Source organism: Myodes glareolus, chromosome 18, assembly GCF_982192425.1.
Source record: "Myodes glareolus chromosome 18, mMyoGla1.1, whole genome shotgun sequence".
Taxonomy (NCBI): Eukaryota; Metazoa; Chordata; class Mammalia; order Rodentia; family Cricetidae; genus Myodes; species Myodes glareolus.
In genome coordinates, this window is record NC_142043.1 from 67,234,139 (window position 1) to 67,259,972 (window position 25,834).

General features: G+C 48.3%; 1 protein-coding gene across 2 annotated transcripts in view; it reads right to left on the reverse strand.

Annotated features, from left to right (window-relative positions):
• Nucleotides 1-784: 784 nt before the first annotated feature.
• The window catches only part of Bltp3a (bridge-like lipid transfer protein family member 3A), a 53,993-nt gene continuing 28,943 nt past the window's right edge, over nt 785-25,834 (reverse strand). For both annotated transcript variants that reach the window (XM_085679895.2, XM_087898388.1), the window contains 17 exons: nt 23,460-23,649; nt 23,139-23,279; nt 22,630-22,800; nt 21,226-21,424; nt 19,776-19,862; nt 18,959-19,129; nt 18,433-18,572; nt 17,821-17,962; nt 17,245-17,438; nt 15,638-17,085; nt 12,556-12,752; nt 9,929-10,080; nt 9,703-9,853; nt 6,486-6,748; nt 5,192-5,300; nt 4,953-5,053; nt 785-4,597 (listed from right to left, as the gene is read on the reverse strand). In XM_085679895.2, coding sequence (XP_085536021.1) covers nt 4,472-4,597; nt 4,953-5,053; nt 5,192-5,300; nt 6,486-6,748; nt 9,703-9,853; nt 9,929-10,080; nt 12,556-12,752; nt 15,638-17,085; nt 17,245-17,438; nt 17,821-17,962; nt 18,433-18,572; nt 18,959-19,129; nt 19,776-19,862; nt 21,226-21,424; nt 22,630-22,800; nt 23,139-23,279; nt 23,460-23,649 — 3,982 coding nt within the window. In that variant the 3' untranslated portion in view covers nt 785-4,471. The remainder of the gene's footprint in view (nt 4,598-4,952; nt 5,054-5,191; nt 5,301-6,485; nt 6,749-9,702; nt 9,854-9,928; nt 10,081-12,555; nt 12,753-15,637; nt 17,086-17,244; nt 17,439-17,820; nt 17,963-18,432; nt 18,573-18,958; nt 19,130-19,775; nt 19,863-21,225; nt 21,425-22,629; nt 22,801-23,138; nt 23,280-23,459; nt 23,650-25,834) is intronic.

Here is a 25,834-nt window from a genome sequence, read left to right on the forward strand (position 1 = left end):
GGTTTTTGTTTTGCTTTGTTTGTTTGTTAAGACAGGGACTCACTATGTAGCTCTGACTGTCCTGGAACTCACTGTGTAGAGCAGGCTGGTCTCAAGCTCACAGAACACGACTACTAAAACCTGGCACTAGTCTTGGCTTTTTCATTTTAAAAAAAAAAAAAAATCTGTTTTTGAGACAGTCTGGCTGGTCTAGAACTCACTATGTTAATCAGGCTGCCTTGAACTCAGAGCCTGTCTGTGGCTCCTGAGTTCTGAGGTGGTCACCACACCTTGCCCTTTTTCCTGAAGAGAAGAAACAAGAACCTCAGCTTTTGGTCCTGAGGAGCTCAGACCCAAGTTCAGTTCCCAGCCTACATCAGGGCACTCACAACGTCCCAGAACTCCAGAACTAGAGGATGCAGTACCTCTTTTGGCCTTCCTAGGCATACACAAATATTCACATACATACACAAAAATCACTAAAAATGAGTATTATGTAGCCAAGGAAATAACCTGAACTTGTGGTCTTCCTGTCTTTATCTCCCCAATACTAGGATTAGGGTATGTGCCCATACTCAGTGCTGGAAATCAGACTCAGGGTCTCCATGCATAACAGGCAAGCATGCAAATAACCTAGGCATATTCCCAGCTTCCAGCACCGTTTACAGCCATGTAAATCCCACATTTGGCCAAGAGCATCATGAGTTTGAGGCCAAACTAGGTGCACAGCAAAAATAACCTAAAAAAAAAAAAAGCACAGGTAAAGCTCACCTTCACCTCCTATAAACAGACACAGAAGGACCAATGCCACTTAATAGTTTTTAATTTGCTTTTCAGGTGGTTCACAGAACCAGTACACGCAGGGTTTGATCAGATATTGCAACATTAGAATCTCCCAATACTGACTAGGATTCCAGTTCATTGCTTTCCTCAGAGAATGAAGTGACGTTTTATTGACAGTGATTAGCAGTAGTAAGGCTACCTGATATAATTGGCAATCCACTGACCTACTTCCCCTCCACTGCGAAGTGTCACAGGAAGGGTTGGAAGCAGTTCTCTTCTGAAGCTTTCCTGGGCAAGTCTTTTGTTTGTAGCACCCTGAGTTAGGGAAACAGCTCAGACTCACGTAATTGGACAGATCTGACTTTTAGTGGCTTACATTGAAACTCATTGGCTTAGCCAAAGCAGAAGACACTTCAGTGGAGCACTCCACAAAGAATGCTGTAAGACTCAGGCTAAATCTTGACCAAAAACTAGTAAACTGACAAAAAAGATTTTCCCTCTCAACTCCAATAGGAAATTCTTAACACGCAGGAACTACTCCTGTTTTGACAAAGGATAATGGATAAGGCAGGAACATAATAGCAGGACAGGAAGCTCTGATCCCAAGTCTGGCCACTTAAAAAGGCCTCACTGTTACTTCCCTGTGCCATGGGGCAAAATGCCTCTTCATTCTCCATAGCTACACTGGGGAAATGGAAAAGCCTGGCAGAAGATGTGGTGGCACCTAGGCAAGGTCCTAAGTCTCCTTAAGGACTGTGTGTGGCCTCTGAAGCTCCAAGAGTCAGTCACTTAAGTCACATCTGTCATGGCTCTCAACCAGATGTTACTCCACTAGCTTGGGTAGTAAACAGCTGTTTTCACCTCTGTGGCCCGACGTCGCTGATGTTAGCAATCTAGAAGTTCCTGCCCAGGAGAACCCACACGGCCTTCCTTGCAGTGTTGCATCTCTGAGTCGCAGTGTCTAAGATGTGGGCTCATCCTTTTCTAGTTCACACACAGGTGCCATTCCTTCAGAGTACAGAAACGTGGAGATTACAGCCCACGGCACAGTAAGGGTCAGAGGAAATTCACAGAATACACAGGAAGAGAACCCATGTTGGCGTTCCATTAGCAATTCAGTTAATCATTCCAGTGAAGTAGACATTGATGGCCATCTCTGCAGCCCAGTTAGAGGACTCAGCTCTAATGCACACACAAAGGCATATTCCCAGTACATGCATGTAAACAGGAAATCTAGACAATCCCAGATGACACAGCTGCGTCAAGTGCTTTACAGCTGAGAGGACGATGTGCGTGGCTGAAGTCTTGGGGGGACAGTGGTGCTGTCCCTCCAGAAGTTCTCTTGAGGTATTATTTCATGTTACAACGGCAACTTCACGGCAGAGCTCCAAAAGGACTGCCCTGCTCGTCACTGTCTTCTACCCTTACCCTGAAGATTCACACGGCCATTTCACGGCTCATGAGTCATCTCCCAATGCACAGGGGAACTGAATTACAAAAATGACATCATTGAAATCCCACGGAATAACAGTTTTATCATGTTTCTTCAGGGATGACTTCTAGACACAAAGGCCAAATCTATCACATAAACTGAAACTCCATTTGCACATGGACAAGAACCCCAGAACCCCTCAGCTCCAAATCATGATATTCTGGCCATTAAGGCATTATCCTTGACACAATGTGTTTCTACTGCAAGCCTGAGGGAAAAGCACACCAAGTGTTAGACATCATCTCCCGGAGGGGTGCCGGAGGGATGAGGATGTGACTGTGAACTTCAAGCGACCCTGATGTTAAGATGGTTCTATTTCTTAGTTACTGGCTCTTGTTTTCCCTCTACGAATCTTAGAAACACAGATGCCACTTCTCGAACAAGCTCTTCAAGCTTCTAACTTTACTAAAAGTGCTTTCTTCTCCCTGAGGCAGTGACAGAGCCCTAGAGATAATGTTTCCAGATTAGGTTCCCCCTGCTCTTGTGTGTGGTCACCTGCTCCCCTCAACTTTCTTCTCTGCAGAACAGTCTTTGCTTTCAAAGCACACCACCGACTGTTCTCCCTATTCTCTGAACGTCCATTCCCTTCTCTGTGCTCTAGATAAATAAAGCCGGTAGACATGCCCAATGGTTGGAGGAAGTCACCCCCACAGTTCTACATGAGACAGGGCTCTTGTCGACCGGCCAACAGCACTGTCCTAATGTTGGGAGCAGTCAGGCACAGCATCACAGCAGCCCCTCTTCCCTCAGCAAGGCTCTGGATTCTTTCCTGAGTAGTTTTAGTAGTAGCAGTAGTAGTTCAGATATACATGAGCTTTAATTTGGTTGTGTCTGTAATGCTGGGGGAGTCCAGTCACGCACATGTGCCACTCAGCCCTTCCCTGTGTGTCACGTTTCACACTCACAACTCTGCTCACTGTGACTTTTCTATGGCTGTGTTTCTCTCTTCTGGTCTGCTTTTCACTGTCTAGAAGCAGCACCATTTAATGGCATTTAAAGTCCTAGGTCATTTATAAAAATCTGAAACAAGGAAGCTTCACTGCTAACAATGTCTCCAGAAGATGTTCCCAAGTCTGCAATGTGTCTCCTCAGTGTAACAAACCACAATCCTGCAAGAACTGTGTCTGGAAATTTGCCTTAGTGGAGAACATGACTGAGTCCTACAAGTCTGAACAAATGCAACCTCATTCCTAAGTATTTTCTTTTACCCTTGAAACGCACAGGGTGGTGCTTTTCCTCCCCTGCCCTCAGCCCCAGGCATCACAAGTGACCATCCCCCACACAGGTGAGTTGGTGATGTTTCTGCTCGGGCAGCACTACCTGGAGCTCAGCACAGAGCCGAATTCTGACAATCAGAAGGAAAGGGAGCTCTCTCACAGTGCCAGGAGGAAACCTGGACCGTTTACTTAAGGTAAAATAGCATGATTTGAAAAAGCCATAGTAACAGGAAGCGGGGCAGCACACTGAGGCGTCGCGACTAGGTCAGACTACCAAGTGCTGACATAGCAAAGGCAGAAAGTCATAGTGCTGGGAAAGCAGGTGACCAGGGACTCCCAGTGCAGAAAGAAGCCAGCCTGTCAGGTACAGCTGCAGGAGCAGGCAGAACTGCACCCCACCTCAGCATGCCCTCAGCTGAGCATGCTAACAACTGCTGTCAGGGACCACGATTTGGCCGAGTCAGTCACAGCATCACAATGAAGACATCGCCAAGATGGGATGAGCCTAGCTCCCACTCCATGGCTCCCTCAGCTCAGGCCTCCTCTGACCCAACCCCTGAGGCTGGGATATTTCCTGATCTACTCCAAAACTCAAGCCAAGGACTTTTTTAGGTATGCCAGAGGAAGCGCTGGGACATGAGATCTTTGGTGGCTGTGCACATGACTCAGATGGACACTTTTCACACACACTGTAAAGGAAGCAAACATCACTGCCATGAAACCAGGAGGTGAAATGCTCTACAGTGTAGAGAAGATTCCTCTCGTATGCAGAGGGCTACAAGGCTACATAATGGCAAGATATGGTGCAGGGCCAGGTACATAGCTATCCCAGTTCCTGGATGCAGCCATGCTCTCCACTGTCCTCCACCCAGGCTAGCAGCCAGCAGGAAGCACACGAGGGTGCTCCCTCCCAGCCCTGCTGGCTCCTCGGCACCTCTATCCTAGGTGGTGCTGTTGCTGGTGATATCTTCTCTCCTTGGCACAGATGGGTGAGCTGCTGTCAGAGCTCAAAGAGAGGGTTGTACTTCCTAACCTCCTGGAGAAGTTTCTCTTTGTCCTGGTGGGCACTGGCCAGTGCTTGTTTGGTGTCCATAAGTTCTTGCTGTAGGGTAGGCAAGTCTTTCTCCTGGGAGATAAGTAGTTCACAATTAGGGAACACAGCAAAATCCTTGCAACCACCACCACTAATAAGGCCGGGGAAGGAGAATTCAACAGAGCACTGGGGCAATGACTGAAACCAAGGGTCCAATTCCCTCTGCGGAGCTCATCAGTTACAGGCATAGGAAGAGCTGCGGCCACACCCACCAGCTCCTGTCTACAGCCTCTAACCTCTCTTCCAGAAGCTCCTGCACTGGTGACTGGAGGCCACACCACCAGCTGCACACAGCAGTGACCTTTTAGACATGTGAGTTTTATTGCTTCCACAATTGCAACTCCCTAGAGCCCTACAGGTTTATGGGAAGATTAGGTCAGGTCCTCACCTGCAGTCCCAAATCCTGTCCTGTGGGCACCAGGAGTACCTGTTCTTGCGGGAGCTGCTGCTTCTCAGGAATTTCATCTAGTGGTCTGTCCTGAGCAGGCGCTGGAGAAATAACCATTTTAATTTCCATTTCCATTTAAGTGACAAATAGGTGCCAATAGCCAGACAGTTCCTACCTGTCAACTATATTGACTTATCAGAGAAAGGGGCAGAGCAGAGAAGCCAAGAAGCCTAACTTACCACCAAGGTGAAAGACACCGTCGTCACTCCGCTTCAGCACAAGATGTTCCACTGCCAAAGTGATGGGAACAGGGCCAGGGGACGTTGGATAGATGGGAGGGATATCATCCTGAAGGACAGAGGGAAACCACGTGACCTACCCACCCAGCTCAGGGCAATATACCCATGCCTCTACCATCTAGCTCAGGACAGTTTGACGTCACTGATTCTCCAGATACTCTTTTGTTTTTAATTACATTTATTATTTATATATGTGTCTCTGTGTATGTGTGTCTGTGTACGCATGTCAAGGCTCTCATGTGGAGATCAGAGGACAATTTGTGGGAGTAGGTTCACATGGTAATGTGAGTCCCAGGGATTGAACCTGGGTCCTCAGGCTTGTCAGTAAGTGCTTTTAGCCACTGACCCATCCTGCAAGGTCACTCACACATTCCTGTGAGGTGCAAGAGACAGAGCAAAGCCCCAGCTGTCCTAGAGACGGTGAGGCTGAGAGTCACACCACCAGTCCTAGAGACGGTGAGGCTGAGAGTCACACCACCAGTCCTAGAGACGGCGAGGCTGAGAGTCACACCACCAGTCCTAGAGACAGTGAGGCTGAGAGTCACACCACCAGTCCTAGAGACGGTGAGGCTGAGTCACACCACCAGAAGCTTGACATGGGTTACATGACAAAGACAGGATTAGGATTACAAATGGCCTAGGCTTTGTGAGTGTTGTGTGCGTGTGTTCATATTCATATGTGTTCAAGTGAATGTTCACGTGTGCATGTGGAGGCCATGCCATTTTTACCTCAATCATGCTCCCCTTACTTTTTTTTAAGGTTCACTTTGTGTATAAATGTTTTACATTCATGCATGTATATGTACCACACGCATGCCTGTCAGAAGATGAAGTTAGATCCCCTAAAACTGGAGTAACAGAAGGTGTGAACCACCAGGTGGATGCTGGGAAAGAACCTCAGGTCCTCTGCAAGAGCAGCAAACACTTTTAATCACTGAGTGCCGCTCCAGCCCTCTCTCAACACTGTTTCTGAGATGGTTTCTCACTGAACCTGAAGCTCACTGGTTAGCAAGTCTCTGGAAAGTTCTTGTCTCCACCTCCCCAGAATGGGTCTTTTAACTTATGGGAAGCAATCTAAACTCGGGTCCATACACTTAAGCAGCAAACGCTTTACCAGCTGAGCCACCTTCCTACACGTCCCCATGCTACTGAAATCAGTCAGTCACCGGGCTGTGAGTGACAGGAAAGACACTGCCACGACAGAGTCCAGGGCGAACACCAAGGTCCCTCTCACCTTGAGGGTAATACTGGAGTTCAGGAGCTCAATCTGCATCGGGACTACCTCTGGGACTTCCTCATCCTCCAAGAAAGGCCCCAGACCATTAAGCACTGAGGTGAACAGCTCCAGGTCACAGCCCCGAAGTAAGAATCGCAGGAAGCCATTTTGTGTGGCCAATGGGGAATGAACAGATGCACCAGGGCCCACCTCAAAGCGCAGGCCCACAGCAGGCCTGATGTGACCCATCTTCAGATTTGAGGACTCCTGGAAGCTTGTGCCTTTGAGAAGAGAGTTGAGGAAAACACATTAATACAGGAACTACCGTAGCATTCCCCTACGCCCAGCACACACGATCCTATGCTGGCACAGCAGAACCATCCCATCTCACAGGAGTGAACTAAGCCACAGAGTAACTAGCCCAAAGCCACACAGCTGTATACGGCAGAGGTGAGGTCTGCAGTCAGGAGCTCAGGCTTTTTGTTAGAACGCCCCTCAAGGAACAAGGGGCAGTAAAAGGCCTCGCCTGAATCTGAGACAGTGGGCTAACGGTGCAGGGAAAGTACTGAACATAAGGCCTACAACTTCAAACTAAGCGTCTCCTTCTCTAGAGTCACATCTGTCACTCATCCATGCTAAGCCCTCCACAATGCCACAGAGAACCATCTGGAGTTTCCCTAAGGCGAGAACCATGGACACGGAATGACTGTGGGAAGTAACTACCCAGAGAAGCTGGAGCACCTGCATTAGTGATCTAGAATCACTACCCAGAGAAGCTGGAGCACCTGCGTTAGTGATCTAGAATCACTACCTAGAGAAGCTGGAGTGCCTGCGTTAGTGATCTATAATCACTACCCCGAGAAGCCGGAGCACCCTGCTTTGGTGATCTAGAATCACTACCTAGAGAAGCTGGAGCACCTGCGTTAGTGATCTAGAATCACTACCCAGAGAAGCTGGAGCACCTGCATTAGTGATCTAGAATCACTACCCAGAGAAGCTGGAGCACCTGCGTTAGTGATCTAGAATCACTACCTAGAGAAGCTGGAGCACCTGCGTTAGTGATCTAGAATCACTACCCAGAGAAGCTGGAGCACCTGCGTTAGTGATCTATAATCACTACCCCGAGAAGCCGGAGCACCCTGCTTTAGTGATCTAGAATCACTACCTAGAGAAGCTGGAGTGCCTGTGTTAGTGATCTAGAATCACTACCCAGAGAAGCTGGAGCACCTGCGTTAGTGATCTAGAATCACTACCTAGAGAAGCTGGAGCACCTGCGTTAGTGATCTAGAATCACTACCTAGAGAAGCTGGAGCACCTGCGTTAGTGATCTAAAATCACTACCCAGAGAAGCTGGAGCACCTGTTTTAGTGATCTAGAATCGCTATCTAGGGACATAAAACCTAGGGAACTCTTGACCATGTGCACCTGGAAGTTCACAGCACCTCTACTTCAGACAGTGACAGAAGGTGGAGCAGTGGCACAAGTAAGTGAGCTCAGGAGGCACAGAGAGAAGATCAAGAATTCAAAGCCAGCCTGGGATACACAGCTGAACTGCAAGTCGTCACAGGCTGCATAAATGAGACCATGTCTATAAACAAACAAGCAAGCAGCAAAACTGGACAATCCGCATGCCTATTCATAATAGACTGAAGAAGTGATTAGGTAATGGATTCAACTAATATTCTATATGTGATAGACATGGGTAATGATGGTGACTATACATACAACTAGAAACTTGAAAGAAAAGAATTTTATGCTATTCAAATTATACCTTAAAACCTGGGGGAGGGGCAGACTACAAGGCAAAACACTGTAAAATGAACTGCTCTAACTCAAGAACCTGCAGCGCTGAGCAGAACAGGTCTGAGTCAAGCATGTGGTTGTGACAATAGTCCTAGCACTGGGGAAGCTCAAGATCACCCTCAGATACAGCCAGTTCCTAGTCCAGCCTGGACTATATGAGACCCAGACTCAAAGAGGGGCTGGGGAGGTGGCTAGAAGTACTGGCTGCTCTTGCAGAGGACCCTCAGGTCCCAGTTCCAACATGGTGGCTCACAAACATCTGTTGTTTCCAGGGGATTAAAACCCTCTTCTGGCCTCTGTAGGCACAAAGCGTGAACCTGGTGTGTACACATCTATTCAAGCAGGTCATGAAAAATAAACTCAGTCTTTAAGATTTGTTAATGAAGCCTGGCACAGTGGTACACATCTTTCATCCCAGAATTTGGGAGGTAGAGGCAGACAGATCTCTGTGAATTTGAGGCAGCCATAGTCTATAAAGTGAGTTCCAGGCCAGCCAAAGCTACATACTGAGATCCCTCCAACCGACCCCCCCCCCAAAATCAATGTTTTGTGAAAAAAAAATCACAAAATAATAAACACCATGAATCTATTTAGAGAAATATCCAAAGTTAAATAACATATTGATAGAAACAAGTATAAAGTTACAATTGAATCAAGAGGGCAGGCCAGGGTCATTGTCAGGCGAGAGTGCCCAGCTGGCACTGCTGTGCTTACCGACCAGGTGTCGAGTATAAGGTGTACAATACAGGAGGTATAAGAGTCCACTGCAGGTTGGGCAGTGGTGGCGCACGCCTTTAATCCCAGCACTCGGGAGGCAGAGGCAGCTGGATCTCTGTTAGTTCGAGGCCAGCCTGGTGTACAGAGCTAGTTCCAGGACAGGCACCAAAGCTACAGAGAAACCCTGTCTTGAAAAAACAAAAAAGAAAGAAAAAAGAAAAAAAGACTCCACTGCAGTGCTGTTATTTTATGTGTACTTTTTAAATATTCTTTGGTATCTACTTAAAATATTAAAAAATATTAAACGAAGCCTATAACATAAGCCAGATTTTCTCTGCCATCTGATGAACATGAGTGACTCAAGTTCCCATCAGACAGAGCTTCTGGTTGGCAGTCACAGACAAAGGAGAGGACATTCTTCCTCTTTAATCCCAGTGGGGCCTGCAGTGAGGACGGACACTGCCCAGGGAGTGTGAAGCCTGGAAAGAGGCCAGGAGGCCTCCTCTGTTAGACAGGGCCTCACTGGAAAATTCCCCTCAGCTGCTAGACAAAAGAGCCAAGAGCTCAGCACTAAAACAACCTCCCGCATAACACGCCGGGTGCCAGCCAGCCCCGCCTGCCTCGGGAATCCCTCCCGCATAACACGCCGGGTGCCAACCAGCCCCGCCTGCCTCGGGAAATCCCACCATTCTTCTGGAATGGTCATCATCTGTACCTGGGCATTGTCCATGGAGAAACTGCCAGAGTCCCACAGTGCCCAACTGTTGCAGGGCCAGTTCTTCTGCTTGCAAGGCTACTGTCAGGTCCTCACCCCGAACTTCAATCCCAAATGACACTTCATTCACCTTCAGGACCAAAACTGACACCTGTCAAAAGAGAGTCTCTTAGTTGGTGCCTGTCCCAGAGCCTCCCCCTGCACAGAAGAAAGCATGGCAGCTGACCGAGTGAAGGACGAGGTCGCCACTGGCTGACACCGAGCTGTTGGTCTCTGGCAATCCCTGGCCACAGTTATCCAGAACAGGGCTCCCTTGAACACCAGTGTCATCCAAAACACTTGTCACAGATGCTGGTGGGACAGACTCCGGACCAGACTCTGCATGAAGAAGGTAATGACAGAGGGTCAAGGGTCAGAAAGGTCTGCTCACAGTCAACCTCTAAACCAGCAACAACTCAAGAACAAACAAAAGCACTGGGCATTTGAGAACAAGAGAGCTGATGAACTCAAGGACGGACCCTTCTTAAAGTGCGGTGCGGGGTTCCATCAAATCTAACCCAACTGTAAACAGAAGCCCCACTTCTGAGAGTCAGCACATAGGATAGACATACAAAGAACAATATTTGTACTTAAAATGAAAGGAAATTCCACACTACACACACTAAAACTTAGAGTCTTGCACACATTCACAGAGAGACAAGCCAAAAGAGTATGGAAGCCTAGAACCTAGGCGGGATCGCAGGTTGGAGGTCAACCTGGTCTATACAGTGAGACTCGGAATTAAAAATCCAAAACCAGGAACTGAAGAGACCTCCGTGGTTAACAGCACGGGTTGCTCTTGCAGAAGACCCAGTTCTGTTCCCAGTGGCTCCCAACTATCTGTAACTTCAGCTCCAGGGCTTCTGAGGCCACATACACTCACGTGCGCATACCCATAGAGACACATAATTAAAAACAAATGAACATCTTTTTAAAAAGACAAAAACATCCCCTCCCTCCCAGAAAAAGAAGAACAAGTGTTAGCAAAAATGTGGAGAAGAGCGGGGCAGTGGGGGCACACACCTTTAATCCCAGCACTCGGGAGGCAGAGGCAGGTGGATCTCCGTGAGTTCGAGGCCAGCCTGGTCTACAGAGTTCTGGGACAGCCATGGAGTGATACACAGAGAACTCTTGCCTCAAAAAGAAATAAAAGACTGTGGAGAAAAAGCAAAGCCACCCTACCAATGTTGGGAGCAATGTAAATCAGTCCAGGAGTTGACAACAGCAGCTCTCAAAAGCAGAGCTCCCACAGACCTAGAACCCCACTTCCAGCGATACTCAAGGAAACAGTAGTGCATTCAAGGAACGTGTGCACTGCCGCGTGTACTGTAGCCTAGACACACAAACGTCCCATTGTCCAGTGAAGTGTGAGTGTGCAGGAAAACCTGTCACTGGACGGCATGGAGACAACGGCACAAGCCGCACAATGTCACTCTAGGAGATTCAGGAAACAATCAGACACAATCGAAGAACAGAGTGAAGGTTGCTATGGGGAGAATGGACACAACCACTGGGCGGGGCAGGAAGACTAGATGGTGCAGGTGAGAGAACTATTACCACACAAACACACACGGCCATCTGTCACTACCCAGTGTGGGGCTCAGAGGAGAGCACATGGTCAGCATGCTGACAGCCTCATTAGAGCAACACCAAACACAGTAACTGTAATAGTATCAATAGGAAAGACATAAATACGTTCTTCAAATAGTCTGAAGGAATCATTTAATAAGTTGCTATTTTGATAAGCTAAGAGTATGTGACTTCCAAAAATTTAATTTAAGTTTAATTCCTAAAAGTTAATCATTGTATGAGGATGAAGAGATTGCTCAGTGGTTAGAGCACAAGTATTCTTACTGAGGAACAGGGTTCAATTCCCAGCACCGAAAGTGGTGGCTCACATCTGTAATTCCAGTTCCAAGAGATCTGACACTTTCTTCTGGCCTCAATGGCACTGCACACATATGTTGCACAGAAGCAAAACACTCATACATACATATATATAATTAAATATACAGTTATATATATAATTATAGATAATATATGTAATTAAAAGATTTAAGTTAATTATTATATCCTTAGACAAAAAGCTTCAGGTTATTTTCCAACAATAAAATACACAAGCAAGGGCTGAGCAAATGGCTCAGAGGTGACAGCACTAGCTGCTCCTGCAAAAGAATCCAAGTTCAATTCCCAGCACCCATACAGTTCACAACAGTCCATGACTCTAAATCCAGGGGATCCAGCACACTCCAAGGGCCTTCAAGGGCACCAGGCACGCACAAAGTATACTTACATATATTCAGACTAAACAAATAAATATAAAAATTAATATAATAACATAAATATAAAATTAAAACAAAAAAATACCTAGGCAAAACAAAGCCCAGACAGCAAGCACGTGCCACCAGTAACAGACACAAACTCTGATCAGCGGACCTGTGGCTCTAGACAAGAACTCTTTGACTTGAATATTTTCCTGTAATAAATGTTAATTACTAAGCAATAACCTGAAGAGATGGGAGTGATGGCACATACTTGTAACCCCAGCCTTAGAGGAGTCAGGAAAACAGAGAGCTTAAGGCTAGCCTGGGTTACCTGAGACCGCCACCCCCCAAAAAGGAACTAAACATAAAAGTAACTGGGAGCTGTGGAAACACAGGCAGAAAATCGTGTATCCTGAACGTTCTCTCTTCTGCTTTGGTTCGGACAGGTGTCTATTTGATCCTCTCTCGGCTGCACTTGAATCCTGCTGGTGTGGGCAGCAGCGAGAGGGCAGGCACGCTCCCTGGACAAACGCGGCTTTTTCCGACATACCGGACTCCAGGAGCATCACAAAACTGTCGCTGCCATCGCTGTCCACTGAGATCCGGTCTTCAGGGCCGCTGCTGTCCAACGAGACACCGTCAAACGACTGCTGAGAGACTGTCCTCTTCATGGAGAAAAAACGGAGCCGGGCAGCACCTCCACTCGCTGGGGCTGCCACCCCCTCATCTGTCTTGGCCATGGTTTCCCTATGTTTAAAAAAAGAAAAAAAAAAAGTTAAAATTAAAAAAAAAAAAAAAACCACCGGTTCAGCTTTGAGGACCGTTTGTTCCCTTTCAACTCACCCAGCCTCAGTCTAATACATTTCCCTGCCCGGACGGTTAACATGAAGACACACTTGCTGTTTGAGCACTTTAACTACTTGAACAGCTAATAACATTAACTCTCAAGGCTATTCAGGGTCATCCCATTCACAGAAGAGGCCAACTACCTACTGCCCTGGTGGTAAGAAGTGGTGCCAAAGCACCTGCATGCACTTCCCAGCCTCGTTCTTATGGATTTGTGCTTGTGGGCACACGGTGGTTTCTGGGGCGTCCAGAAGAGGGTGTCAGGTTCCAGGAGCTGAGCTACAGAAGGAGCTGTGAGCCTTCTAGAGTCCTGCAAGAGCAGCAAGAGCTCTGATAGGCTGAGCATCTCCGCAGCCCCACCCACAAGTCTCGACTCAATTGCTCTGGAGACAAGAGTGCAGGGAGTAAGCTAACAAAAGGACACCCCTGTCCTCAGAAGAAAGACTGGTAAGCAGGTAAGTCCTGTGGAACTGAGTCACACACGCCCTAAGGGCCAGAGGAGAAAAGATCAAGAATAGGAGTCTTAGGAAAAGGCATTTTCTTCCTTTGGTTCTGAAACCAAAGTCTTATCCTGTAGTCCTGACTGGCCTGGAACTTGGACTCCTGAATTCCAGGATTATAAGTCTCTGCCACCGTGCTAGGTTCAAGAGCCAGCACTGAAGTGTATCCATGAAGAACTGGGAAAGAGTCGAAGCAGACAGCTTCCCAAGAAGAAGAGGGCACAAGTCAAAGGGCCAAGCTGGACACAAGGCGAGGGCGTGAGCAGCTCTACCCGGCTCAGTGCAAAGCTACACACAAGGCGAGGGAGGGCGTGAGCAGCTCTACCCGGCTCCACTCAGGTGCAGTGGGGTTGGAGAGGAAAGGAGATAATAAGGCAGAAGGCTGAAGGGACAGCTTAAAGACATTCCAACTCTTAGAGGTGCATCAACAGCTAAAGGGCGGATGAGGAAAACCCCAAGTCCTCTAATGTCCACTAGTGCGTCTCATAAGACCACACAGACTGCATCCAGATCATTAAAAAAACCTTTGGTTAAAGTTGTTTTGTGTTTGTTTGTTTGTTTTCAGTTTTTTGTTTTTTGTTTTTTAACTTGGTGGATGGGTGTCTTTTTGAGACAATGTCTCAAACTCATGGCAATTTTCTAGACTTTCAAAGTTCTGGGATTACAGAAATGAGCAGCTGTAAAAAATCTTAAAGATGGGGCTGGAGAGACAGTCTGGTGGTTAAGAGTACTGGCCGCTCTTCCAGAGGACCTGGGTTCAGTTCCTAGCACCCATAAGACAGCTCATAACCACCTGTAGCTCCGGGTTTGAAGGATCCAACATGTTCTTCCAGACTCTTGAGATGCTGTGCTCACATGGTTCACAGACACAAATGCAGACAAAATACTCAACACTAAAATGAACACAAGATAAATATTTAAAAAGTAAAATGAAAAGAAACTCCCTGGGAGGCCAGGTATAGAATATTATTTTAAACTAGATAAAGGTGTATTACATTTACTTATGCTGCATTTGTTTAACTATGTGAAGATGTGTTCCTGTTCCACTCTGTCTGCCTAACCTGACTGGTCTAACAGAGAGAAAAAGGAGGAGGAGGAATCTAGGCTCAGGAAGTACCAAGGAGAGAACAAGGGTCAACATCATCTGTCTTCCTCGACTGCTTCAACACATTATATTTTCAGACAGGTCTCTCAGTCAACCTGGAGCTCCCTAACTTAGTTCTAAACGGTGGCCAGCATGTCCAAGGGGTCCTCCTCCTCACTAGCTTTAAGATTACAGATAGATGCCCAGCTTTCCTGTATGTTGGTGCTGGGTATACTAACCAAGCCATCTCCCCAGCCCGCCAAGGACCCCTGGGAAGTTTCCTCCCCTTCTTCTATGGCTGACTGCCCTAGCAGGCACTATGCACACAGGCACTACATAGACACCCACTTAGGACAATTCATACAGAAAAAACTCCAAGGAGCTGGGGAGATGCTGAGGCACACACCTGGGAGGCCAAGTCTCAAGAAGATGAGGTCAGAAGCCTCAGTTATATTAAAAATCTGTTTCAGTACGACTAAAAATTTTGTTGCTGGGGGGCGGGGAGAGTTCATTCCAGACGAGCCTGGGATGTATAGTAAGACACTGTCCTGTCTCAAATCACAAGCAAACAATACTTGGGCTAGGAATGCGCCTCAATACTAACAGTACTTGGCTTCTTTAGCAACAGCAGAACAGAATATAGATGCCAGGTCCTGTTATTCTGATACCGCCTAGTCTGTGTTGATGGTTGTGAGGCTACATCTTAAAAGGCTACAAATGTTGACTTGAAGCCTGCCTATTCAACCTGTCCTTTTCCCCTCCTTGGTAATTTATATTTTTTTTTTTGCATTTTTTTTTTTGAGACAGGGTTTCTTTGTGTAACAGTCTTGGATGTCCTGAAAATGGCTTTTTTAGACCAGGCTGGCCTCAAACTCACAGAGATCCAGCTTAAAGGTGTATGCCACAACCACTTGGTCTATAATTTGATTTATGTTCACTGGTATTTTTCCTATACTTACATCTGTATGAGGGTGTCTGAATCCCTGGAATTGGAGTTACAGACAGATGTGAGCTACCAAGTGGGTACTAGGAATTGAACCCAGGTCCTCTGGAAGAGCAGCCGGTACTCTTAACCACTGACCCATTTCTCCAGTCCCCCACCAGCCATTCTTTTTCTAAGAGTGAACACAGCAGGTAGCCTTGAGCCCAGTGGTCAGAACTGGAAAAGGCAGAGATGTTGAGGGAAGCTGAGGACCACTTACTTGGTGGGAGGCAGGGACAACATCCTGTGCATCGTGGAGGTCATACGATCTCTGCCCAAACTGAAGGCGTCCCTAGTCAGGGACACAGCTTCCTTGGTGAGGTCCATGGTGGCATGAAGAGCCTCCTTTGTGGCATCCTTGGTCATGTGAATAGCACTGGACAACTCCCCCTCCATGTTCCTCACAGGCACGGGCTCCCCTTGTCCATTCACAGCAGCGGCCCTGTCAGCTGGGGACGTCAACGCAGCCGCTGAGCTGGCAGTCTGAGCTCTGCTCAGCTTCTTGGCCTGCAGAGACTCAACTGCCTCATGGCTTTTCCCTGTTGGCTGTTGAGTAAGGGGACCAAAGTCCTGTAGCACTCCATCATCCTGCAACCTTTCCTGGGATGCATCCAGATTTTCAACACTGCTGACCTTCAGGACTTTCTCAGGGCTCACTGGGCCCTGGTCTGAGGAGGCATCAGACTTCAGCTCCCGATCCTCTGACTGAGACAGCTCTGAGTCTATGAGGCTGGTGGTATCCGAGCCTGCAGAGTCAGCATCAGCAGTCCCAGGGGCAGGATGCATGAGGAGAGCCACCTCAGCACTGGGGAAGAGGACACCAATGCAAGCTGTCTGGTCCTGCAGGGGAGCCCCAGTCATGGCCTCTGTATCCGTGGTCAGCTGCTCCTGAAGCCCCTGAAGCCCTTCCTTGAGGCGGAGCAGAGCCAAGTACTGGTAGTGGTCGAGCCTCACGCGGACGTGGGCAGGGGAGTGGACAAGCACATGAACGTTCGCCACACCCTCCAGCTCTGCCACATGCCCTCTGTAGTCCACACCAGCATCACCTTCTCTGAGAACCTCTGGGGTTTCGGTCAAGCCTGACAGGCTTTTTAAGTCTCGTTCAGTCTTTGACCTCTGATGGGACACACACTCAGGAGCAAGAGCTTCAGACCGCACAGGACTGCCAAAACTGGCTGACGGTTTTAGCCTCCCCTCTGAGGCCAAAAGGAGCCGCCGTGCCTGGGCTTGCTGCCAACGGAGAGGAAGGCAGGCCCAAACGGACAAGGGGAAAGGGGCCACAAAATTCAAGGTATGGCCTTTAAAGTTCTCTGTGCCTTCAAAGTCCAACGAGATCTGGGTGAAGTGCAGAGACCAAAGATCCTGGGAGGCCGCAGGCCTCTGAGGAGGGAGGGAGCTAGGCTGAGCTGGGAGGGAATCCATCTGGAAGGCATGGTGCAAGAAGAGCATGTGCAGAAGACTGAAGCCCCCTGGGACCTTAGGGAAGTGACCAGAACTAGAACGAAAGAACTCAGCAGCAGCAAAACCCCGGAAGAGACTCTGGAGGTCCGGACAGCTACAGTGTGGGGCATGCCGGGTGTTAGTGGCGACCATGGCGGACGTGGAGAAGACAAGTGCTTGGGGACGGTGCAGTTTTGCCTGCTCTCTCCTCTCCAGCGGGAAGCTCACCTTCAGAGAGAACATGGAACACAATTAAGGCATCCGAGCAGACATGTGGGCATCTGCAGCTGACTTCCCATCAGCTGCACACAGCAGGACTACAGCTCACAGCCTTGAAGAAACGGAGCTGTGTCTACCAACACTGCCAAAGTCCAGCTCTGTTCCTACCTTCATCCCAAATGCATCTACTCGAATGTCCAAGTGCTCATCTTTTTGCCTTGAATCTTCCAGCTTATAGATAGCTTTGAACTGCTCCAAGCTGCGGTATAAATCTAGACAGAAGAGGTTTCCCCACAGCAAGCTGACGGGATCCACAGTAAATGTCAGACCGTTTAGCTGGATGTAGAGATTAGGACAAGGGACTGGAAGCAGAGAACACAAGGATGGTCATCTACAGTGCAGCAGCTGGACTCCCCACCAGCTGCGGTCTCTCCCACTCCCCACCAGCACAGATACACCCACTCCCCACCAGCTAGGGTCTCACTCTCACACCAGCACAGGCACTTGACCTCACTGTGCAGCCATGGGTAACCTGCTACCTCCACCCCTCAGAGCTCTTAGATTACAGCTGTGCATCTCCACCATCGGTCTGTGGTACTGGTGAGGAAGCACAGGGCTCTGCGTGTGCTGGGCAAGAACTCTATCAACAGCTGAGCTGCAGCCGCAGCCCCAGCCCCAGGCAGAGATTTTAGCTTAGACACATGACATTCCGAACCATGCTGAAGGGCAAGTCCAGATGCTTACCTGGAAGCTCCTGGTTATCTGGGAAGTAATACTCTGTGAACTGTACGTGGATGGCAGCCACCTGAGCTGGGAGGTGATGGCGTTTGCGGCTACAGGAGAGCAGAGTGGATGGCTTCTTACTTGGTTGTCCCGCTGTGGAAACCTGAGTACCACAAGTCACTGTTAGCCCGTGTTAGAGCCCCCAGACACGACTGTTTCCTAAGGAACGCGTGCCTCTGCCATACCCCACACCTTCCCTGGGGCGCACAGAGCTTTCCGCATGTCCCACTTGTTCTGCTCTATCCCCAAGTTGCTGCTCTGTTTGGTTTGAGGGATAGGTCCCACATAGTCTCAAACTGGCAATGTAGCAGAGGATGGCTTTGAACTCTTGCCTTTACCTCCAAAGTGTTAGGATTACAGCACCTCAACCAGTCCAAGTTCGTTTTCGGCAGGAGGTTGTAACACAGCATTCTGAGAACACCCCAAGGTCTTTTCTCAGACACCATGCTCAACAGAAACTAACCAAACTATCCATCTATTCAGAAGTGAGACCATTAGGCCCTGGCTTCCATACCTGGGTCCAAGCTGTTCCTAAACTATCTCACACCCTCCGATGCCTTCCTGTGTCCTCACCTGGTGGATGTCCAGGTCATCCACTCGTACAACCAGGCAGCTAGAGCGTAAGCGATTCCACGCTGGAGGGCCGAAGGCAGCCTGCCAGCCCTGAGCAGGGCTTTTGTCAAGAGGGCTCTTTCCAGGACTAGAGAAAGACTCTAAATAAAAATGAAAAGGAAAAAAGAAGTAGATACATTCCTTATTCAATATGAATTTAGAAATTAAAAACCAAAGATCATTAGTAGCATGAAGCAGAAAGAGATCTCTACACTGGGAGCTGCTTGGTAACAATCTCCATGAGTTCAAGACAACAGTCACTGACAGATGAGTGTCCGGAACTGCAGTTGCCGCTGCTCGGAGGGAGCTCCACACTGGCATCGCACTGCAAGATGCAGCTGCCGCTGCTCAGAGGGAACTCCACACTGGCATCGCACTGCGAGATGCAGCGGGGTGAACAGATCCTCCACTGCTCCATCTCCACCAGCTACCCATGGCAAAGAGCAAAAAGCTGAACAACTAGAACTCCCCAGGGCCTTAAACCTACCTGCTTTCTTCCGGAAGGCAGAGTCTACTCCCAGATGCCAGGGTGGCTTCAGACTGCTTTCCTCATACCACTTCTCCATCTTACTCTGAAACTCCGTCACCAGTTTCTGGGCCCAGTGGCCTCGGGTCTCCATGGCCTCACAGTGACGCACCCAATGTTTACAGCTGTCACCTGTGGAGTAAAGAAGAAAAGATCTGAGCCCAGTGCCAATGTTTTCCTCCTGTCAGGGTCGTCAGAGTTCAGATTAGATACCAACCCCAACCCAGAGTTTCCTGGGATAAGAGACAAATGCCAGCTGGGTGCGCCCATCTTTGTCTAAACTCCATATGCGACTCTCACTCCACAGGGTCTCAAAACTACTTCTGACTGTGAACTACTAGACGAGCTTTAAACCAAACGATCTTGAGGGCCTCTATCATCACCAACAGCAGAACACCACACAGGCTGCAGATGCTCGCAGGGAGACACTCCAGCAGGGTATCACACAGGCTGCAGATGCTCGCAGGGAGACACTCCAGCAGGGTATCACACAGGCTGCAGATGCTCACAGGGAGACACTCCAGCAGGGTATCACACAGGCTGCAGATGCTCACAGGGAGACACTCCAGCAGGATATCACACAGGCTGCAGATGCTCACAGGGAGACACTCCAGCAGGGTATCACACAGACTGCAGATGCTCACAGGGAGACACTCCAGCAGCCCTCTGAGCATATGTAGCCATATCCAGCACCCTTCTTCTGGCTGGTCAGGTATGAATCCAGAAATCCCCACTCAATTATCTGGGGCCATGCTAGAACATGTTACACTTCTCTAACCTGCCCAGTGGAAGGGGTAGTAGTCAAATGCCATCTTGCGGAAGGTAAGCTGCATAGCACCACCCGTGAGTCTGTTTGCAGAGACACCTACAGAAGAAAGACATGAGTGAACAGCACAGAACAGTAAAGAAACCTGCACATCCCTTCAACCACTGCGAAGTCCTCTGGAGGCCTGCACCCCAATGCTCTTGGTGAGAGCAACCAGTGGTTCTAACTAATGGGCCCATATCTGTGCTTTATACACTAAAAAGAATATACAAAGATTCCTTTGTTCAATTAATGGAAAAGAAACAATAATTGTCTTAAATTAGCTGATATTAGTATTAGTATAAGATATTAGTATCTAAAATTTAAAACTATAATCACTGATAACGTTGTGGGGGGTCTTTTTTGTGTTTTTTAGGTAAGGTCTCATCAAAGTCAAGCTAGTCTCAAACTTATTCATCATAGCTACAAGTGACCTTGAGCTCCTGGTCCTCCTAACTGCTAGAACTGGAATATGTACAACCACAACATGTATTCTTTTGATTTGGGGGAAGGATATTCCCCCCCTTTTTTTTTGTTTTTTTCAAGACAGTGTTTCTCTGTGTAGCTCTGGCTGTCCTAGAACTCACTCTTAGACTAGACTGGTCTCTAACTCACAGAGATCTGCCTGTCTCTGCCTCCCGAGTGCTGGGACTAAAGGCGTGTGTTACCACTGCCCGGCATCATTCTGAATAAACACAAACACACGTGTGACACGACCTTAAGCAGGCTACTAACAAAATATAACCTTCTACACATATAAACACAATATATATAATTGGAGAGGGATTGAGACAGGGTTATCACTATGTAGCCCTGGCTGTTCTAGAACTCTCTATGCAGACCAGAATGGCCTTGCACTCACAGAAATCCACCTGCCTCTGCCTCCAGGGTGCCAGATGTGCACCACATCTGACTATCACAACATTAATATGAAAATGACTTAAAACTCTGAACATTATGGCTCCAGGTAGCAGTGCAGCAGAACACCTGTTAATTTTGCATACACACGAGGTCTGGGATCAATCCTCAGCTCCAGAAAAGAAGAGAGAAATCTGAGAACTCTGAGCTTCCTATAATTGAATTTCCTTTTCTTAAACTCCCCCAGCAGTGGTACTCAGCCTCTGACAAACACCAGCACTTCTCAGGGAACAGTTTATGCTGGCTGGGCTCGATCCCCGAAGATCTGCCTGGTGTGGTGCGATACGGGCCTTCCACGTGCACGCTGCGACGGGTGGCTCCCGCTACCCCAAAGTCTGGAGAACACGACCTCAGAGCTACCCCAGGAGGGCTGGGTCAAGCAACGCCTATGATTAGGGAGCTAACTGAAGGCTGGATGCCACAGTGTCTGTGGGGAGAGACCTTCATCCTAGGCTCTGCCCAAGACAGGGATATGCGACCAGCCAGGCGCAGGCCGCATGGGTACCTGGCTCCCGGGACGGGCTGTCGTCACAGATGTGCAGGTCCAGGCGGGAGATGAGGAGATGGTAGGAAGATTCCTTCACGTCAAACCTCTCAAAGTACTGGCTGAGGCGGCTGCTGCTACTGTTGCTATTGCTGTTGCCCTGGCTGCCACCGAAAGCCTGGGCCCAGGTCTGCTGGGCACTGGGAGCAGGTGGAGTGAGCTACATGTGACGGAGAGAAAAACATGAAGGGCTGGGGAGTTGGCTGAGTGGTTGAGAGCCCTGGCTGCTCTTCCACTGGATCCAGGTTCAATTCCCAGCCCCCGCATGGTGGCTCACACCTGACTTTAACTCCAGTCCCAGGGCTTCAAACATCCTCACACAGGCATACATGCGGGCAAAACGCCAAGGCACATAAAATGAAAATAAATTATATATTTAGAAAGACAGACAGACATCAAGTCCATGCTCTGAGAGGTTCTTTCTGCTGCTTCCTGAAGCTTAAGTCCACATGAATAAAACCACACTTTAACAGCACCCCTTCTGTCTCCTAACTGCAGTCCAGGCTCTCACTCAGCACTAGTGCCATCCCAGTGCATCCTCAGGCTGAGCTGCTGCTGTGGGACAATGGTCTTGTGCCCTGTAAAGATTTGTCTGTTGTACTGGTTTAATAAAACGCTGATTGGCCAGTAGCCAGGCAGGAAGTAGAGGCGGGGCAGCCAGAACGGGAGAATTCTGGGAAGAGGAAAGAGTCAGTCTGCAGTGGACCCAGAAGTCAGACACAAATGAAGTAAGATGAGAACGCCTCACTAGTAACAGGTACCAAAGCCACGTGGCTGACACAGACAAGAATTATGGGTTAATTTAAGATATAAGAATTAGTTAATAAAAGCCTGAGCTACTAGGCCAACTAGTTTATAATTTATGTAAGACTCTGTTGCTTCTTTGGGACTAAACGGCTATGGGACCTGGTGGGACCGAAATCTCTTATAACAAGTTTCCCTGCAAGCTCTCAGCTACCAGGACTGCGCTGAGCCCAGTCATCTCCTCTAGAATGTCCTCCCTAAGGGCGCTGCTGTGCTGGATGGGCAGTGCCCTATTCTCCACACTCTCGCAGCACAGGGTCTACCTGCTACAGAACCTGGCACACCACATATTAACAATTCGTCCACTGTCTATCCTCCAGACAGTGCAAATCCCAAGGGGAGGAACCAGAGGCTCACACCACTCTTTTCTCTGGAAGGTAGCTCCATCTGCTACACGGGAGGAATCCAGTGGACACAGCAAATGAAAGAGGACAGGTGTAAGCAACACAACTGGTGAGCTCCGTAAGCAAGCCAACGACGTCTTCATTCCGCCAACACTAGCATAAATCAGAGCTGGCCAACTGCCTCCCCAGCCCCGCAAGATGTGCAGTCGCCTCTAACCTGCACAGGCTCAGGAGCCAGGCTCTTCCTCTGCTGGGCTGACTTCTCCATGGCCTCACTCAGCGACTCGGCATACTTCATCATCGCCTTGAGCTGAGAGTCAGTCAGCACCCAGAGCAGGTCATCCAGCAGGAACGTCAACTTGGAGGCAACCACATTGCAATCTTTGGTCTGAGGGGCCAGAGAACACGGGTTGGCATCCTGTATCTTCCAAGGCCTTAAAGCGACTGTGGCCCGGTTCTTCCAGGCAGCTTTTCACCCTCCAGGAGGTGAAAATAAACCATCAAAGCATTTTGGAAAGCCTATTTCTTACAAAGTAACTCAGATTTGCTTCTTTAAAAAAAGTACCAGTCAACCTCAAGATGCTTAGGCCAAGAGTATACGTAATAAATAAAGGTCGAAACTGGTTTCCAGAAGTACCCTAACAATGAAAAGCTTCTCACACTGGTGGGGCCAACAACAATGCGGACAGAGGCAGAAGTTCCCCAGTCTGGGGAGCACACACTCACTCTTCTCTTAAGGGCTATTTGGATCCGGCCTTGGTTGGTAATGAGCCTCAGTGGAGTGGTAACTGGGTCCTGATCCCCATTATCTGTGGCATCTGCCTCAATTCGAAGTGTCTGCCAAGTTATTTCCTTAAATGTTAAAACCTGGAAGGAGGGAAAATAAAATCCCTTGATTCTGTGATCAGGTGAACCAGGAGACGGAAGAGCTGAGGGGAAAGACAGACAAGGCGAGTGGCCTCTCAGCCAGCATCCTAACTGGACGTATTTGTTTTCCTCTACTCCCAATCCCTCCACTCGTTCCCCTCAGAACGCTAGAGCGGTCACCTCTCCTCGACGGGGATCGGTGATGCGGGTCAGACGCAGGTCACTCTGCTGCCAGTTGGGGTTGACACTATAGCCCTGGAGCTGCCACAGTTCAAAAGAAGCGTGGAAGGCCTTGGAGTGGATCTTGATGGTGATGGAATTGACAATGATGAACATCCCCTCCACCACCTTCTCAGCAAAGCCATACTCACTGCAATGGAGGAAGGAGAGAGATCACACCCAGGGGCTGCAGGGATGGGACTGTTCCAGAGAAGAGACATGGCTATAAACATGACTGCTTACTTTTCTTTCTTCTCTCCTTGTTGTTTTTCCCCTCTAAATTTTTTTGCTTGGGGTTTTTCCCTAAGTGTATGAGTATACTGCCTACATACATGCTTATCACACAGCACATGCTTGCAGTGCCCACAGAGTCCACAAGAGGGAGCTGGATCCCTGAAACTGGAGTTACGAATGGTAACAGATGCCCAGTGGGTGTTAAGGACCAAACCCAGATCTACTAAAAGAGCAGCCAGTGCTCCTAATCTCAGAGTCATCTCTCCAGGCCTTTAATTTTCTATAAAAATCTTCAAAGACATAGAATACTGTAGAAAGGGAATAGGAAGAAGAAAGAATTTCAGACAGGTCAGAAGGGGTTTACAGTGTCAATTCAAGAATACTCCCCCCTCCACCTGCCTACTATAGCCAGTGCTCCCGCTTCCACCTGCCTAGTATAGCAAGTGCTTCCCCTCCACCTGCCTACTACAGCCAGTGAGTGCTCCCCACTCCACCTGCCTAGCATAGCCAGAAAGTTCCTTCCCCGAGAAGCTAGAAATGGCAGAGAGAGAAGAGAGAGATGCCTAGAAATCCTCAGACTGTGAAAAACACATTCTTTTTATTTATCTTTTGACAGTTTTATTCAAGTACATGATGCTTTTTGGTCACCTTTACCCTTACCCTTACCTTTCTCACCCCTTCCCCTCTCTGAGCCTCTGTTTCCTCTCCCTGCTCTAATGAAACAGACAGACATTCTGAAAATGTTCTTTATTTTTATAAGGACTGGAAGGCATCCAAGGGTCTCAAATCACACGTAAGGGGCGTGGTTGTAAACTGCACTGTTGTCTTAGCCAAGGAACTGTTGATTCAAATTTTGGAATCATTTCTCATTACAGGAAACAAAAAAATGTATCTAGAGCTGGGTGGTGGTGGCGCACGCCTTTAATCCCAGCACTTGGAAGGCAGAGGCAGCTGGATCTCTGAGTTTGAGGTCAGCCTGGTCTACAGAGAAAGTTTAAGGATAGTCAGGGCTACACAGGGAAACCTGTCTCAAAAAACAGAGAGAGAGAGAGAGAGAGAGAGAGAGAGAGAGAGAGAGAGAAATTAAAACTGGAAGTACACATTTATATGCAATTTAGTCACATAGGGTAATAAAAGGTCCTACAGCCCAATAAAAATAGAACAAAGTATACACAGTTCACAGAAGAAATAACGCTAACCCTTACACATAAATCCAAACTATAGTGACACCGTGGAGTACAGCTAAGTGGTCGATCTCTTGCCTGCCATGCTACAAGCTCTGGATTCATCCCTAATATAACAATAATGAAAACAGCTGTGGCTCACACCTGTAGCCCCAGCACTGAAGAAGCAGAGGCAAGCAGATGCTCGTGGGTGTCAAGCCAGCTTGCTCTGGGGTCCTCTTTTCCCACTCCAGAGCTGAGGTTACCAGTGGGCTCCCACACCCCTCTGGCATCATACCGGAGCTGGTGATGCAACTCCAGACCTCACGCTTACAAAGCATGTACTTTACCCACTGACCCACCTGCCACCTACAAATACTTCTTTAAGAAAAAAGCAATGCTATGCCTTGAGGAAACTTTTAACTTCAGCACTGAAGAGACAGAGGCAGGAAGATCTCTGTGAGTTTGAGGCCATCAAGTTCCAGTGATAACATGTCACACAAAACGTTAAAAACCAATACAATTTGGTAAACTGTTGGGAAAAATTTGACAGTTTCTTCCAAAATCAAAACTCCCCATATACCATTATCATCCATGCAAGTCCATCCCTAGAAGCAGCACACAACCTCACAAACACATCTGATGGACGTTCACAAAAGCCAAGCGCCACAGTGAGTGACAGTCAAGTGAGAGGGAGCTGGGCATGGTGGCACAGTCTGCAATCCTGGGATCAAGGCCAGTCTGAGCTACCCACAGTGAATTCAAAGGCAGCCTGGACTACCATATAATGGAATGTACTCAGTTCGACACTCTGTGACCCAAGTTCATACTGCTGTTAGTAACACAGAGGTACAATATGGCATCTGGGATTCGCCTTCAGGTCCTGGAGCACACAGGGAAAAGACTGGCAAATGTTGTAATTGTTGAGGTTTGATATTT